Genomic DNA, 14,608 nt, shown 5'->3' on the forward strand with positions numbered 1-14,608 from the left:
ATTAATACTATATTCTATCATCATATTTGACCTGCCAAAATGAACCACCTCATACTTATCCGGTTTGAACTCCATCTGTCACTTCTCAGCACATTTTTGTTTCCTATCAATGTCCCGCTGTTACCTCTGACAGCCTTCCACAGTATCCACAACACCTCCTATCTTTGTGTCATCAGCAAATTTACTAATGTCCCTCCATTTCTTCATCCAGGTCATTTATAAAAATCACAAAAGAGTAGGGGTCCCAGAACAGATCCCTGAGGCATACCACCGGTGACTGACCGCCATGCAGAATATGACCCATATACAACTACTCTTTGCCTTCTATGGGCAAGCCAATTCTGGATCCACAAAGCAATTTTCCCTTGGATTCCATGCCTCCTTACTTTCTCCATAAGCCTTGCATGGGCTACCTTGTCAAATGCCTTGCTGAAATCCATATACACTACATCTACTGTTCTACCATCATCAATGTGTTTAGTCACATCCTCAAAAAATTCATTCAGGCTCGTAAGGCATGATCTGCCTTTGACAAAGCCACACTGAATATTCCTAATCATATTATACCTCTCCAAATATTCATAAATTCTGCCCCTCAGGATCTTCTCCATCAACTTACTAACCACTGAAGTAAGACTCACTGGTGTATAATTTCCTGGGCTATCTCTACTCCCTTTCTTGATTAATGAAACAACATCTGCAGCCCTTCAATCCTCCGGAACCCCTCACGTCCCCATTGATGATGCAAAGAGGCTCAGCAATCTCCTCCCTCGCCTCCCACAGTAGCCTGGGTTACATCTCGTCCACTCCTGCTGACTTATCCAACTTGATGCTTTCCAAAAGCTCCTGCACGTCCTCTTTCTTAATATCTACATGCTCAAGCTTTCAGTCCATTGCAAGTCATCCCTACAATCACCAAAATACTTTTCCGTAGTGAATACTGAAGCAAAGTACTCATTAAGTACCTCTGCTATCCCCTCCAGTTCCATACACATTTTTCCACTGTCACACTTGATTGGTCCTATCCTCTTGCTCTTAACATACTTGTAGAATGCCTTGGGGTTTTCCTTAATCCTGTCCGCCAAGGCCTCCTCATGGCCCCTTCTGGCTCTCATTTCTTTCTTGAGTTCCTTCCTGCTAGCCTTATAATCTTCTAGCTCTCTATCATTACCTAGCTTTTTGAACCTTTCGTAAGCTCTTCTTTTCTTCTGACTACATTAACACCAGCCTTTGTACACCACGGTTCCTGAACCCTACCATTCTTTCCCTGTCTCATTGAAACTTACATTTGCAGAACTCCATGCAAATATCCCCTGAACATTTGCCACATTTCTTTTGTACATATCCCTGAGAACATCTGTTTCCAATTGCTTCCAAGTTACTGCCTGATAGCCTCATATTTCCCCTTACTCCAATTAAATGCTTTCCTAACTTGTCTGTTCCTATCTTTCTCCAATGCTACGGTAAAGGAGATAAAGTTGTGATCACTATCTCAAATGCTCTCCCACTGAGAGATCTGACACCTGACTAGGTTCATTTCCCAATACCAGATCAGGTACAGCCTCTCCTCTTGTAGGCTTATCTACATATTGTGTCAAGAAACCTTCTTGAACACACTTAACAAACTCCACCCCATCTGCACCCCTCACTCTAGGGAGATGCCAGTCGATATTTGGGAAATTAAAATCTCCCACCACGACAACCCTATTATTATTACACCTTTCCAAAATATGTTTCCCTATCTGTTCCTCAATGTCCCTGTTACTATTGGGTGGTCTATGAAAAAGCTCCCAGTAGTTATTGACCCCCTCCTGTTCCTAAAATAACGAAAATACTTTTAGTTAATTATTGGTTGATCCCTATTAGGAGTAATGCCTTATAAGACCATAAGATGCAGGAGCAGAATTAGGCCATTTGGCCAGTCACATCTATTCCACCATTTCATCGTTACTGATCCATTTTCCCACTCAGCTCCAGTCTCCTGTGTTTTTCCCCATATCCCTTCATGCCCTGACTAATCAAGTATCTATCAACCTCTGCCTTAAATATACCCAATGACTTGTGTAATAGTCTTTTATGGGTTAACTTTAATTGATATTAAAATAATAGGTGCTGATATCTATCATAATTTGTATTTGCAGGTACCGAGAAACAGAGAAGGCTACTGTATAATCTTGAGATGGAGCAAATGGCAAAAACAGCAAAGGTCTTGATGGAAGCAGTAAGCCATGCACAGGCACCGTTTACCAGTGCAACACATCTTGAGCATGTCAGACCAATGTTTAAAGTAAGCTATGGGCCAAATGTAGAAATATTTTTTCCCCTTTGAAATGACTGTTGGGAATAGCTCTAGAGTGATTCAATTCCTTAGCGTTAACTGACTATTGATGGCTTTACAAGCAATTCCAGAAAAGCTCGTAACTAGCAATATAGAATATATGTTGCGTTTTTAGTGTATTTTGTTAAGTAGTTGAATGACTGTTTGAATCTTAAGTTCCTTGCCTGGTAATTTCTGTTCATGGGTATATCTTAGAGAGGGACAATGCTGAGATCTTTGTCTGATATCTTAAAACTGTGAAAAATTGAAGATAGAACCTCTTAAAATCCGTATTGTGACCAGATGGTTCAATAATAATCCCAGATGGATTATTGCCTTCTTCCTCTGGGGAAAAATCTTAAGAGAAAGCTGTCTTTATTTTGACGAATGAACTCTTTTTGGGCATCCAGCTGGGTACAGGTATCGATTTTAAAGAGTGTTTCAGTAACAAACCCTGTCATCATCTTCAGGGATTATGCCTGGGCATGTCTAGTTCGGTGGTATATACCCCCCTCCCCCCCCCATCTGTCCCTCTGATTGGTTAGTCCTCATTCAGTAAGGTTTCTGCTGTCCCACCTTGTTTACAATCTAATTCCAGTTCTTACTTGGAGTGAGACCTTCATCTTTGTTAAACTTTTCTCTAGTTTTATTTCAAATACGTCCTTCACCAAGCAGTCCGAAAAGCCATTGGCATGGCACAGTAGTTTTGTGCTGTCGAAGTCCATCCTATGACCATTGTGAATGCAGTGTTCTGCTATCACCGATTTCTCCAGGTAACCCAAATGGATACATCCCCTGTGCTCCTTGATGTGGGTTTCCATCTGTCTGATATACAGTGTTCCGCATTCACCAGGAATCCTGTAAACCCACAAGGTGAGGGAAATCAATTGGGTCCTTAAAGAGGCTAACGGAAAAACCCAGAAACTTAACTACAAGGAGGAACCACTGATTACCATCTGTCTTCCCTATATTTCCGCACTTCTGGAAGGATAGCCAGGATCCTGAAGAAATACCAGATTAATGCCAACCACAAACCCATAAAGAAACCCAATTCATAGCTTATATGGGTCAAAGATGACCTGGGACTCTGGGCAGCTGGCACTTACAGAATTTCCAGTGAATGGAGAGTAGTGAATATCAGCCAGATGGGGCATATGGTGGAAGCCTGCATCAAGGAGCACAGGTCAGGTATCTGTTTGGGTTACCCAGAGAAATCAGCGGCAGCAGAACATTGCATTCACAATAGTCAGTGGATTGACTTTGGCACAAAACTACTGTGCCATGCCAATGGCTTTTGGGACCGCCTGGTGAAGGAAGTCATTGAAATAAAACTAGAGGAAAATGATTTTATCAAAGATGAAGGTCTCACTCAAAATAAGAACTGGAATTCGATTGCAAAAAACAAGGTGGGACAGCAGAAACCTGATTGGTTAGTCCTCATGCAATCAGGATGTTGGGGGTCTTTGTACCCCCAGAGTAGACATGCTCAGGCATCGTCCCTGGTGAAGTCTGTCATCAAAACGTCGGTTAAAATAGATACCCATACCCGTCTGGAAGCCCGAGAAGGGTTTATTCATCAAATATGCTGGATCCTTTTTCTATCTTTATTTTACTTTCAGATTTTATGTTTCTGGAGGAATATGTACTTCCTTGTAATGGTGGAATATTTGTTAGGTGTTGTATTTTTCAGATTTAGTGTGTGTCCAAAATCACTGTCCAAAGCCACTGCACACCAATCTTTCATGCCCAGAGGCAAAGGGCTCTTATTGCTGTCCAAAATTCAAGCAAATTGACCCAAGGCATAGTAGAACTTTTAATAATAATTAAACCTCCAATCTGAGGAATACATTCATTCATGGGAAAGCTTTCACTTACGGTTGTTTTCAAAGCTTTTGCTTTGATAGGGTTTTCTGAATTTACAGTGCCTATAAAAGGTATTCACCCCTTCCTCCCTTCCTCCCCCCCCCCAGAAGTTTTCATGTTTTATTGTTTACAACATTGAATCACAGTGGATTTAACTTTTGTTTTTTTTGACACTGATCAACAAGAAAAGACTCTTTCGTGTAAAAATGAAAGCAGATCTCTCCAAAGTGATCTAAATTAATTACAAATATATGACACAAAATAATTGATTGCATAAGTATTCACCCCCTTTTATATGACACACCAAATCACTGGTGCAGCCAGCAGGTTTGAGAAATCACATCATTAGTTAAATAGAGATCACCGTGTGCAGTCAAGGTGTTTCAATTGATTGTAGTAGAAATACACCTGTGTCAGGAAGGTCCAACTACTGATGAGTCAGTATCCTGGCAAAAACTACACCATGAAGGCAGAACACTCCATGAAAAGATTATTGGAAAACACAAGTGAGAAGATAGATATAAGAAAATTTCCAAGTCAGTTCTAAATCTGCCTAGAGCAGGCCATCCTCAAAAACTGAGTGACCATGCAAGAATGGAACGAGTGAGGGAGACCACCAGGCCAACTATGGCAGAGATGGCATAGACCACTATGCCAACTTTGGAGAAGTTGCAAGTTTCAGTGGCTGAGATGGGAGAGACGTGTCCATACAAAAACTGTTCCTGGGTGCTTCACCAGCCGCAGCTTTATCGGAGAGTGGCAAAGAGAAAGCCGCTGTTGGTGGGGGGGGGGAACTCACATGAAATCACCTGCTAGAGTGTGCCGGAAGGCATGTGGGAGATTCTGAAGTCAGCTGGAAGAAGATTCGATGGTCTGATGAAACCAAAATTATTTTTTTTCGCCATCAGACAGAGTGCTATATTTGGCGTAAGCCAAACAATGCACATCATCAAAAACACACAATCCCTACCTTGAAGTGGGGTGATGGCTGCATCATGCTGTGGGGATGTTTCACTGCAGCAGGCCCTGGAAGGCTTGTGAAGGTAGAGGGTAAAATGAATGCAGCAAACTACAGGGAAATCCTGGAGAAAAACCTGGTGCAGTCTGCAGGAGAACTTGTCTCGGGAGAAGATTTGTTTTCCAGCAAGACAAAGACCCTAAGCTTAAAGCCAAAACTACACAGGAATGGCTTAAAAACAACAAAGTTAATGTCCTGGAGTGGCTAAGTCAGACTCCAAACCTCAATCCAATTGAGAATTTGTGGTTGGAGTTGAAAAGGGCTGTTCACTCATGATCCCCATGCAAACTGACAGAGCTTGAGCAGTTTTATGAAGAAGAATGAAGGAGAATTGTGGTATCCAGATGTGCAAAGCTGATAGAGACCTGTCCACATAGACTCTTGGCATAATTTCTGCGAAAGGTTCACCTACTAAATACTGACTTGAAGGGGGTGAATACTTATGCAATCAATTATTTTGTGTGTTATGTTTGTGATTAATTTAGGTCACTTTGTAGAGGTTGGTTTTCACTTTGAGACGAAGGAGTTTTTGTGTTGATAAGTGTCAAAAGAGCCAAATTAAATCCACTGTGATTCAATGTTCTAGAACAATAAAACATGAAAACTTCCAAAGAGGGTGAATACTTTTTATAAGCACTGTATGTGGCATTAAGAAGTAATTATAATTAAGTAGATTAAACTGAAATAATTCAAAAGTATTTTGCTCTCAGCACTTCTCACTTTTATAATTCCTAATCAAAACAGTGTGATTGGGGTTCTAGTTAGGAATAACCTGCAAGATTCAAGTAGCCACTTAACATTAAATTATGTGCGGTACTGTGTAGCATTCAGTACATAATACTTTTTGTATATTGATATTTTGAATATTCTCAGTGACTCCTGCTGCCTCTTGCGTGGAGAATTCCCAAAATTCATTGTTATTTGTGAAATAAATTTCTTCACATCTTGGTCCTGAATGGCTATCTCTTATTTTGAGCTTGTGGTTATCATATGGTATCAATGTTGGTTAATATTTTTTGATTTCTGAGCTACTTCATAAAATATATTATTCTGCAATAACTTGTAATCATCTTGTTTTAGTTTGAGATGCATTGTTATGAGTTGGTGAATTAGAAATTATGAAGTATAGTAAATTCTAAAGATCTAAATATTTTCTATTTGCAGTTGGCATGGACACCATTATTAGCAGCTTTCAGTGTTGGATTACAAGACTGTGATGATTCTGATGTAGCTTTTCTTTGCTTGGAAGGCATCCGTTGTGCAATTAGGATAGCCTGTATTTTTGGGATGCAGGTATGTTTTTGCATGCCCAGTGCTTGATTTCTATATTCACTTGCGCTCATTCTTTGGACTTTGTGCATAACTTCTAACCAATGTTTTCAGAACATTTTTGTATGTATTTCTTCCAAGAGTATCACACTTGAATTTTCAGGATTATTTATGCCACATTTTAACACAATCGGTTCTGAACATAAGCTCAAGTTGTGCAGTAGATGAAGATTTTTGACGTTGTTATTAAAGTGATAATGTGGGATGAGAGCAGTGCAATGGAATAGATTGTCGATTTCTATGTATGCGTATGTTCAGAAAGAAATCCTAAAGTTCAGGACTGTGGCAATTGAATGTGCAGCTGACAATGTAAGGGAGAAGTGATATGAAGGAATAAGAAATGTTTGCATTATGAGCAACCCTGATTTTAGTTTGTTAGAATTAAAGAGAAATAAAACTCACAAACAGATCCTTCGGCCCAACTTGTCCATTCAACTAATAGGCCCCTATCCCTCTAATATCCTTCCTATCCACATGTTGTTGTTCTTTTCTGCGAGTGAGGGGGTTTGGGGATTGTTATGTGTAGGGGTCATTGATTTTTTGGCTGTTTTTTTGCTGCAGGCGAGGGGAGGATTTTAGTGTCTGCGAGTTTTGTTTCTTTTTCATGCCAGCTGGGAAGGGGTGGGGGGGGGAGTTAATGTCTTTTCTTTCTTCACCACCCATGGTCTTTCTGTATTTCATGTGTTATTCATGCATACTTTGACAATAAAATGAACTTTTGAACTTTTATCCAGGTACCTATTTTCATGTTGTTGTTGTTTTTGTGTCCACCTCAACCATTTCCTCTGACAGCCCCTTCCATGTAGACACCATTCTCTTGCATGAAGAAGTTGCCCCAAAGGTCCCTTTTAAGTATTTCCCCTCTCATTTTAAGCCTATGCCCTGCAGTTTTGATTTTCTTTTCCTATAAAAAGCCTGTATAGCTGGAGAAGATTGGGAGGGTTAAAGGTACAGAGGGATTCAAGCATAAATCTAGAATTCTTTTGGAATTTGGGTAAGCAGTCTTGATCAGCACGTGCAAGCTAAACTGCATTTGTGGCATGGGTTTCTAATTGTTTGGGATGCATTTGAGTTGGTGGAGAATGGAATAAAGGAGGGACCGACCATCTTACTGATGTAATTTGGTCCAGAGCTGACAGCAGCTTATATGAATGTTTCAACAATAGCTGTATGGTAGAATAGGTGGTTTAGATCCAGACTACATTACTTCAATGGAGATAGATGGGTGAACGTGTGGAGTAAGAACTGGACTGAACCAGACAGTTTTTCATTTGGAGACCTTCAGCTGGAAGTGGTTGTATTTATTGACTGAAGAGGCAAGGACTGATGGCATGCAGAGTTATTTTTTCCATTGATGTGGAACAGATGTTTTGTGAATGTAAATATACTTCAGTTGATTTTGCACCTGTAACTTAATATTCAGTCTAAAATAAAATTATCCACTCAATTACTTTTGTAGATTGAGAGAGATGCCTATGTTCAAGCTCTGGCCCGTTTTACTTTATTAACAGCAAGCTCTGGCATCACAGAAATGAAGCAAAAAAACATTGATACTATAAAGACTCTCATTACCGTGGCACACACTGATGGTAACTATCTTGGAACTTCCTGGCATGAGGTAAATGTTGTGAGGTTCTGCTTTTTTCTTTCAATTAGTTTGATCTGCTGTTTATAATCATTCAGTGAACAAAAATAAAGCTTCACACGGAGAAATTTCACCTATAATCTTATAGTCATAGAAGAGTACAGCACAGAAACAGGCTATTTGGCCCAGCTAGTCTATGCCGAACCATTAAAGCTGCCTGCCCTCATTGACCTACGTTGGGACCATAGCCCTCTACAACCCTACCATCCATGTGCCTATCCAAGTTTCTCTTAAACACTTGAAATCAAGTTCGCATGCAGCACTTATGCTGGCAGCTCATTCCACACTCTCACAACCCTCCAAGTGAAGAAGTTTCCCCTCATGTTCCCCTTAAACTTTTTGCTTTCACCCTTAACCCATGACCTCTGGTTGTAATCCCTCCCAGTCTCAGTGGCTAAAGTCTGCCTGCATTTCCCTATCTATACCCTTCATAATTTTGTATACTTCTATCAAATCTCCCCTCAATCTTCTGTGTTCCAAGGAATAAAGTCCTAACCTATTCAATCTTTCCTTATAACTCAGGTCCTCCCGTACCAGCAACCTCCTTGTAAGTTTTCTCTGTACTCTTTCAACTTGATTCACATCTTTTATGTAGATAAGTGACCAAATCAACACACAACATTCCAAATTAGACCTCATTAATGTCTTAAACAGCTTTAATATAACATCCCATCTCCTGTACTCAGTACTTTGATTTATGAAGGCCAATGTGCCAAAAGCTGTATTTGCAATCCTATCTATCTATGACCGAACTTTCAATGAATTATGGATCTCTGTTCCCAGATCCCTTTGTTCTACCACACTCCATAATGCCCGACCATTCACTGTGTAAGACCTGCCATGGTTGGTCTACCCAAGTGCAACACCTTGCACTTGTCTGCATTAAATTCCATCTGCCACTTTTCAGCCAATTTTTCCACCTGGTCCAGATCCCACTGCAAGCTGTGATAGTTTTCCTTGCTATCCACTACACCCTGAATCTTGGTGTCTTCTGCAAATTTGATGATCCAGTTAACCACGTTATCATCCAGATTATTGATATAGATGACAAATAACAAGCACCATTCCCTGCGGCATTCCACTTGTCACAGGCCTCCAATTAAAGAGGCAGCCATCTACTACCACTCTCTGGCTTCTCTCACAAAGCCAATGTCTAATCCAGTTTACTACCTTATCTTGAATGCCGAGCAACTGAAGCTTCTTGACCAACCTCACTTGCAGGACCTTATGTTTATTTCAAATTTGTAAAATAAACTCCAGACATGATCCTTGTTCTTATTCCAAGTCCATTCATATGATTGACAACAGTGAAATAACTGGGCATAAATTTTATTAAATGATTACTTGGACTCTGCTCAACCTGCCTTTTACAATTCATCCGGCTGCTGATAATACCACCTGGATAAAACAGTCACAAAATGCTACACTTTTGATAAAGGTCCAGTTTAAATGACCAATTCAGCCTACTCAGTTGTTACCTTGAAAATGACATGAGGTGAAAATCTTGATCTCCTCAATGTAGACTTCCCCCTTAGTCACATTTGCAAGATTGTTTATCTTAGAAACGTAGTGTAGAGTTTTTTTAAAGTGCACAATTGTGAGAAATTTCACATATGAAGCTTGTACATTGTTTTGCCTGCCTACAACAAGCAATTCAACACAGGTATATCTGTCAATAAAAAGAGAGTTTCAGGAGCAAAAATGCTTTTGGAAAATGGAAATAGAATTTTGATTTCATATGAAATATTAGACTAAGTTGATTGGTCTTTGGTGTAATGAGGAATTAGGAGATCTTTAATGTGAAAAGGTGTGTTGAAGCAATGGAAAATCTGGAATTCAGATTCACTGGAATAATGAAATGATGAGAACATTCAACTGAGAAAATAAAGCTGTAATTGTGTTCAGAACAAATTAAATTATAAGTTTTGAAAAGGGTTAAAACCGAAATAGTGTGAATAGAAACAAGTGCCATAAAAACTGAAGTTATAAAGCTTTCTAAGTTGGTGCAATGGTTACTTAATATTCAAGTAATTGTTTTAATTTGGATATTAAACTTGCAAGTGCTGGAAATCTGAAATGAAAACAAGATACTGGAAGCACTCAGCAAATTAGATGGCATGTATGAAAAGAGAAAACAAAGATCCTTTGTCAAAATTTAGAAAAAAAAATAATTTTAAGAGGGTGAAGGGGAGCAGAGAGAATCAAGGGTATGTATCTGAGTGAGAACTGTTACCTTGAGGATACATAGTTAATTAAATCATCCAGTTTGTAAATTGTTTCAGGCTGTTGCAGAGAACACAATGCAAAAACTGAAATACAGAGCTATTATAATTGTCCAGCAGGCTCGTGGAAAGGGTAAAAACAGAGTTAATTTTAATGATGAAGAGTCAACAATAGAACAATCTGTAATATTGAATGTCAGACAGACTCACTTAGCTTTATCCTTCCCTCCCTGTCCACCGTTGCAACATGAAGCTAACTTTTTCTTGAACTTTGCTTCAGTTATCACATCTGCTGTCATAAACATATTCCAAATAAACATTTGCATGAACTACTGTCATCTGCACATCTGATTAATGTTTAATGGCTTGACAATGAGTCAGAAACTTGAACCTCATTAGTGTCCAAGATTTCCTGTGTTACTGAATTTCAGTGTTAAGAGATTCAAATTGGCTATCACCAGGCAAATGTGGGAGTCATCAAGCACCAAGCCTTATCAGTTGTCTGCATGACAAATTGTTCGTTTTTAAATCAAGGCAATTGTAATCATTTCACAAGCACCTGCATCTAAGTTCTTGAATAGATCTCAAACTTCAAAGAGTGATCAAGTCATTTAGTATCTCCTGAAAATAGCGAGACAATTGACAGAAGCTTATAATTGTACTTTTGAAATGAAAAAACAAATCAGTAATCAGTCTGTTACAGATCTCAAATGACCATGAACATAATGTTAAAATTATAGATCATTCAACAGTGAAAGTCTTGTCTTGGATCTACATCATTAAAACCATAATATTAAAAAGAATATAAAAATTCTACAATGTAACCTCACTTTTCTTTTGCTTTACTAATACTGCCTTGATATTTACTTTTACTGCATCAAGTACCCTTTGATCTGAATAGCCCATCGTTATCATTGTCATTGATTTAACATCTTGCTCCATTGGTGTTCAAAGTACACAGTTCATTACGAATAAATTCTTATCTGGCTTTCAGCCAATTCTTAATAGTTTCAAATGCAAAATGTTATCTTGAAAATGAAATTATTCATTGCAGTTATTACTTAGTAATCTGGTAATTTTAGTGCGGCTACAAAATAACAAAATTCATGTCATACAAGACTAATAATAAACCTAATTTTGCAATGCAACTCTTTTTCCCCAATCTTCTTATTTTTAGATCCTGAAATGCATTAGCCAGCTGGAGCTGGCACAGCTAATAGGTACAGGAGTAAAGACCAAATATATTTCTGGCTCTATGCGCTCTAAAGATGGGCTCACTGGAAGTTCTGGAACTGGAGGAGAAGAATTCTTTGGACTGAGTAAATTATATTTTACCAATAGTGAAATTACTGTATAGATGTTTCAAATGCTTAGAAGTTCCTGATGAACCGCAAATGGAGATTGTAGGCTTAATGCTTTAAAGTATTGCAGGGGTATAAATTGTAATTTTTGTTTCAGGTTATGTTAGGATACCCTTATTTCAATCTTTGAATAAAACTATTAATTTGCATTAAGTTCAATTGCATGATCACAGAGTTAGATTAATTTTGGGCGCACCTTACACTGTTAATATTTAATGTTAGATTTAAGAAATCATGATGGCCCTATATTGCTCAGAGAAAGTTCTCTTGCAAATTCACACAAGAATTTGAACACTGAGAAACCCAGGACTGTCTGTCAAATGTACAGTTTGATATTGCTGACCAATATGTTGTAGATCTGCCAATTTGGAGTGGTGATTTGATTATTAATTGAAGGGACTGCATTGATTTAAGTCTGCATTGTTTAGTTATGGTACATTTCATATTCAATAGAACAATTAATGAAATGTATTAATAAGTAATTATTGTCAAATTTTGATCTTTATGAATGACATACTTGTCATTACAATGAAATGCACTTTGCTGTATATGACAAATGACAAACTTATGGTTAATATACACCTTTTAGTTAGGGAAAAGTTGATCAGAAATAAGATATTTAGAATACAAAAGCATACCAAGCCTGAGAACAAGGAATTAGAAAATAGTTTTTGCCTTTCTCTGATGTGTCTTAGATTCAGGTTAGTTTTTTGTCAAGTGCATCAGGGTGCAATGAAATTCTATGCTCATGGGAAGCTCACAAAGTACACAGTATACTTTGTAATAATAAATACACAACAAGTGCAAAACAGCAGAATGGTGCAAGGACTGTAGTGCAATCATAAATAGTGCAAAGAGCAGTGCAAAAATGACAATGATGAAATAACAGAGAAGTAGAATTAAGAGTCTAATTAAGTGAATTATAATGAAGAGTAATGGTGATTCTTGTTTTCCTTTTTCTTTTGGCTTCCAGGTACTTTCGGCGCTGCAGACAAAAAGCAGATAGCCAGTATTCAGGAGTCTGTGGGAGAGACCAGTTCACAGAGTGTTGTAGTTGCTGTGGATCGGTAAAGGAACAATTAATTAAAGTGATTTAAATTTTTGCTGCAGTGACGTCTTACAGTGGTCCTCCAAAATGTTTAATGGGTCGTTTTTGTTGTTGTCTAGTTAAATTGCTATTTGTAAGTGAAATCAGAAAATTTGTTAATGTGGAGCAGAAAGCAAGTTTGAAAATCTGGCGGGAGCAAAGGATGTTGGGAATGGCGAGGGTGGAGCGCTGCAGGTAGGGTATGGGACAGGTGGCAGTGAAGGAGTACTAGGGCAGGGGATGACACAAATCAGGCACACCTACCCTGATACGCTATTGGTTTATTGATCATTACAGAATATCTCTCTGGTGCTTCCTGCTCCCTCCCCTCTCCATTTTTTCCCCCAACCATGATTCCCCTTGTCCCTGCCTTTTCCCACTCTCAGTTCACAATAGTGACCCATATCAAAATCAGGTTTATCATTACTCACAGATGTCCTGAAATTTGTGTTGTGTTTTTTTTTGCTGCTGCAGCAGCAGTACAGTGCAATTCAAAAAATTACTACTGTGCAAAACTCCTAGCCACTCTAGCTATATATACATGCCTTTGACTTTTGTGCGTATTTTCTGACAGGCATTTGAAATGTAAAAATTATTTTAAGTTCATTACTTTAAAAATTCAAAGTAGATAAAGAATTAAAAATAATTGAAAATATATATAGTACTACCAAATCATGAAAATAACTCAATTCAAGCAATTAACTTTGATTGCCTTACCCCACTGGTTAGTGAACCCCTTCAAATAAATGATACCGTATTTTGAATTCTGGCCATGCGTGGTATGAAGGTGACAAGCAAACATGTATTTGGCATTCCACTCCATGTCATCACCACTAAACAAAATGTCAAATCTAGTGGCATAATAGTATGGCAGGTGCACTCTTATTTGACCAACATAAAGTCCCGTGCATTTATAGTGCGTGAGACTTCAAACGTACTGCATGTCTACAAGGTGGCTTTTTAGAGCAGCTTGTGCTTGAGCCTGCTTGGGGAAAGGACATCTTAGATTAGATCTTGTGTAATAAACCAGATATTATTAGGGAACTTAAGGTAAAGGAACCCTTGGGAGACAGTGATCATGATATGATTGAATTCATACTGTAATTTGAGAGGGTGAAACGTAAGTCAGATGTGTCAGTATTGCAATGGGTTAAACAGAATTGCAAAGGTATGAGAGAGAAGCCTGCCCAGGTGGATTGGAGGAGGATACTGGTGGGGATGAAGGCAGAGTAGAGGTGGTTGAAGTTTCTCAGAAAAATAGACAAGGCACAGGATAGAGTGCCCCACAGAAGTTGTTCTCAAATGGCAGGGATAGGTAACCATGGCTGACAAGGGAAGTTGGGGACTGCATAAAAGCCAAGGAAGGGGCATATAAGGTAGCAAAAGTGATTGGGAAGCTTTTAAAGTTGAACAAAAGGCAACTAAAAAAGTCATAAGGGAAAAGATTAAATATGAGGGTAAACTAGCCAATAATATAAAGCAGGATACTAAAAGATTTTTCAGTTATGTAGAGTAAAAGGGAGGTGAGAGTTGATATTCGACCACTGGAAAATGATGCTGGTGAGGTAGTAATGGGGGATAAAGAAATGGCAGATGAACTTAATGGGTACATTACATCAGTCTTCACTGTGGAAGACACTAGCAGTGTGCCAGAGGTCTGTGAGTGTCAGGGAGCAGGAGTGAATGCCATTGCTATTACAAAGAAAAAAGTGCTAGGCAAACTGAAAGGTCTTCAGGTAGATAAGTCACCTGGACCAAATGGACTA

The 14,608-nt window shown here is 38.7% G+C and overlaps 1 protein-coding gene across 2 annotated transcripts in view; it reads left to right on the forward strand.

Annotated features, from left to right (window-relative positions):
• The window catches only part of LOC140736050 (brefeldin A-inhibited guanine nucleotide-exchange protein 2-like), a 143,638-nt gene that overhangs the window by 86,283 nt on the left and 42,747 nt on the right, over window positions 1-14,608 (forward strand). For both annotated transcript variants that reach the window (XM_073061761.1, XM_073061762.1), the window contains 5 exons: window positions 2,142-2,287; window positions 6,363-6,491; window positions 7,987-8,145; window positions 11,572-11,713; window positions 12,729-12,822. In XM_073061761.1, the coding sequence (XP_072917862.1) occupies window positions 2,142-2,287; window positions 6,363-6,491; window positions 7,987-8,145; window positions 11,572-11,713; window positions 12,729-12,822 (670 nt within the window). The remainder of the gene's footprint in view (window positions 1-2,141; window positions 2,288-6,362; window positions 6,492-7,986; window positions 8,146-11,571; window positions 11,714-12,728; window positions 12,823-14,608) is intronic.

Source organism: Hemitrygon akajei, chromosome 11, assembly GCF_048418815.1.
Source record: "Hemitrygon akajei chromosome 11, sHemAka1.3, whole genome shotgun sequence".
Taxonomy (NCBI): Eukaryota; Metazoa; Chordata; class Chondrichthyes; order Myliobatiformes; family Dasyatidae; genus Hemitrygon; species Hemitrygon akajei.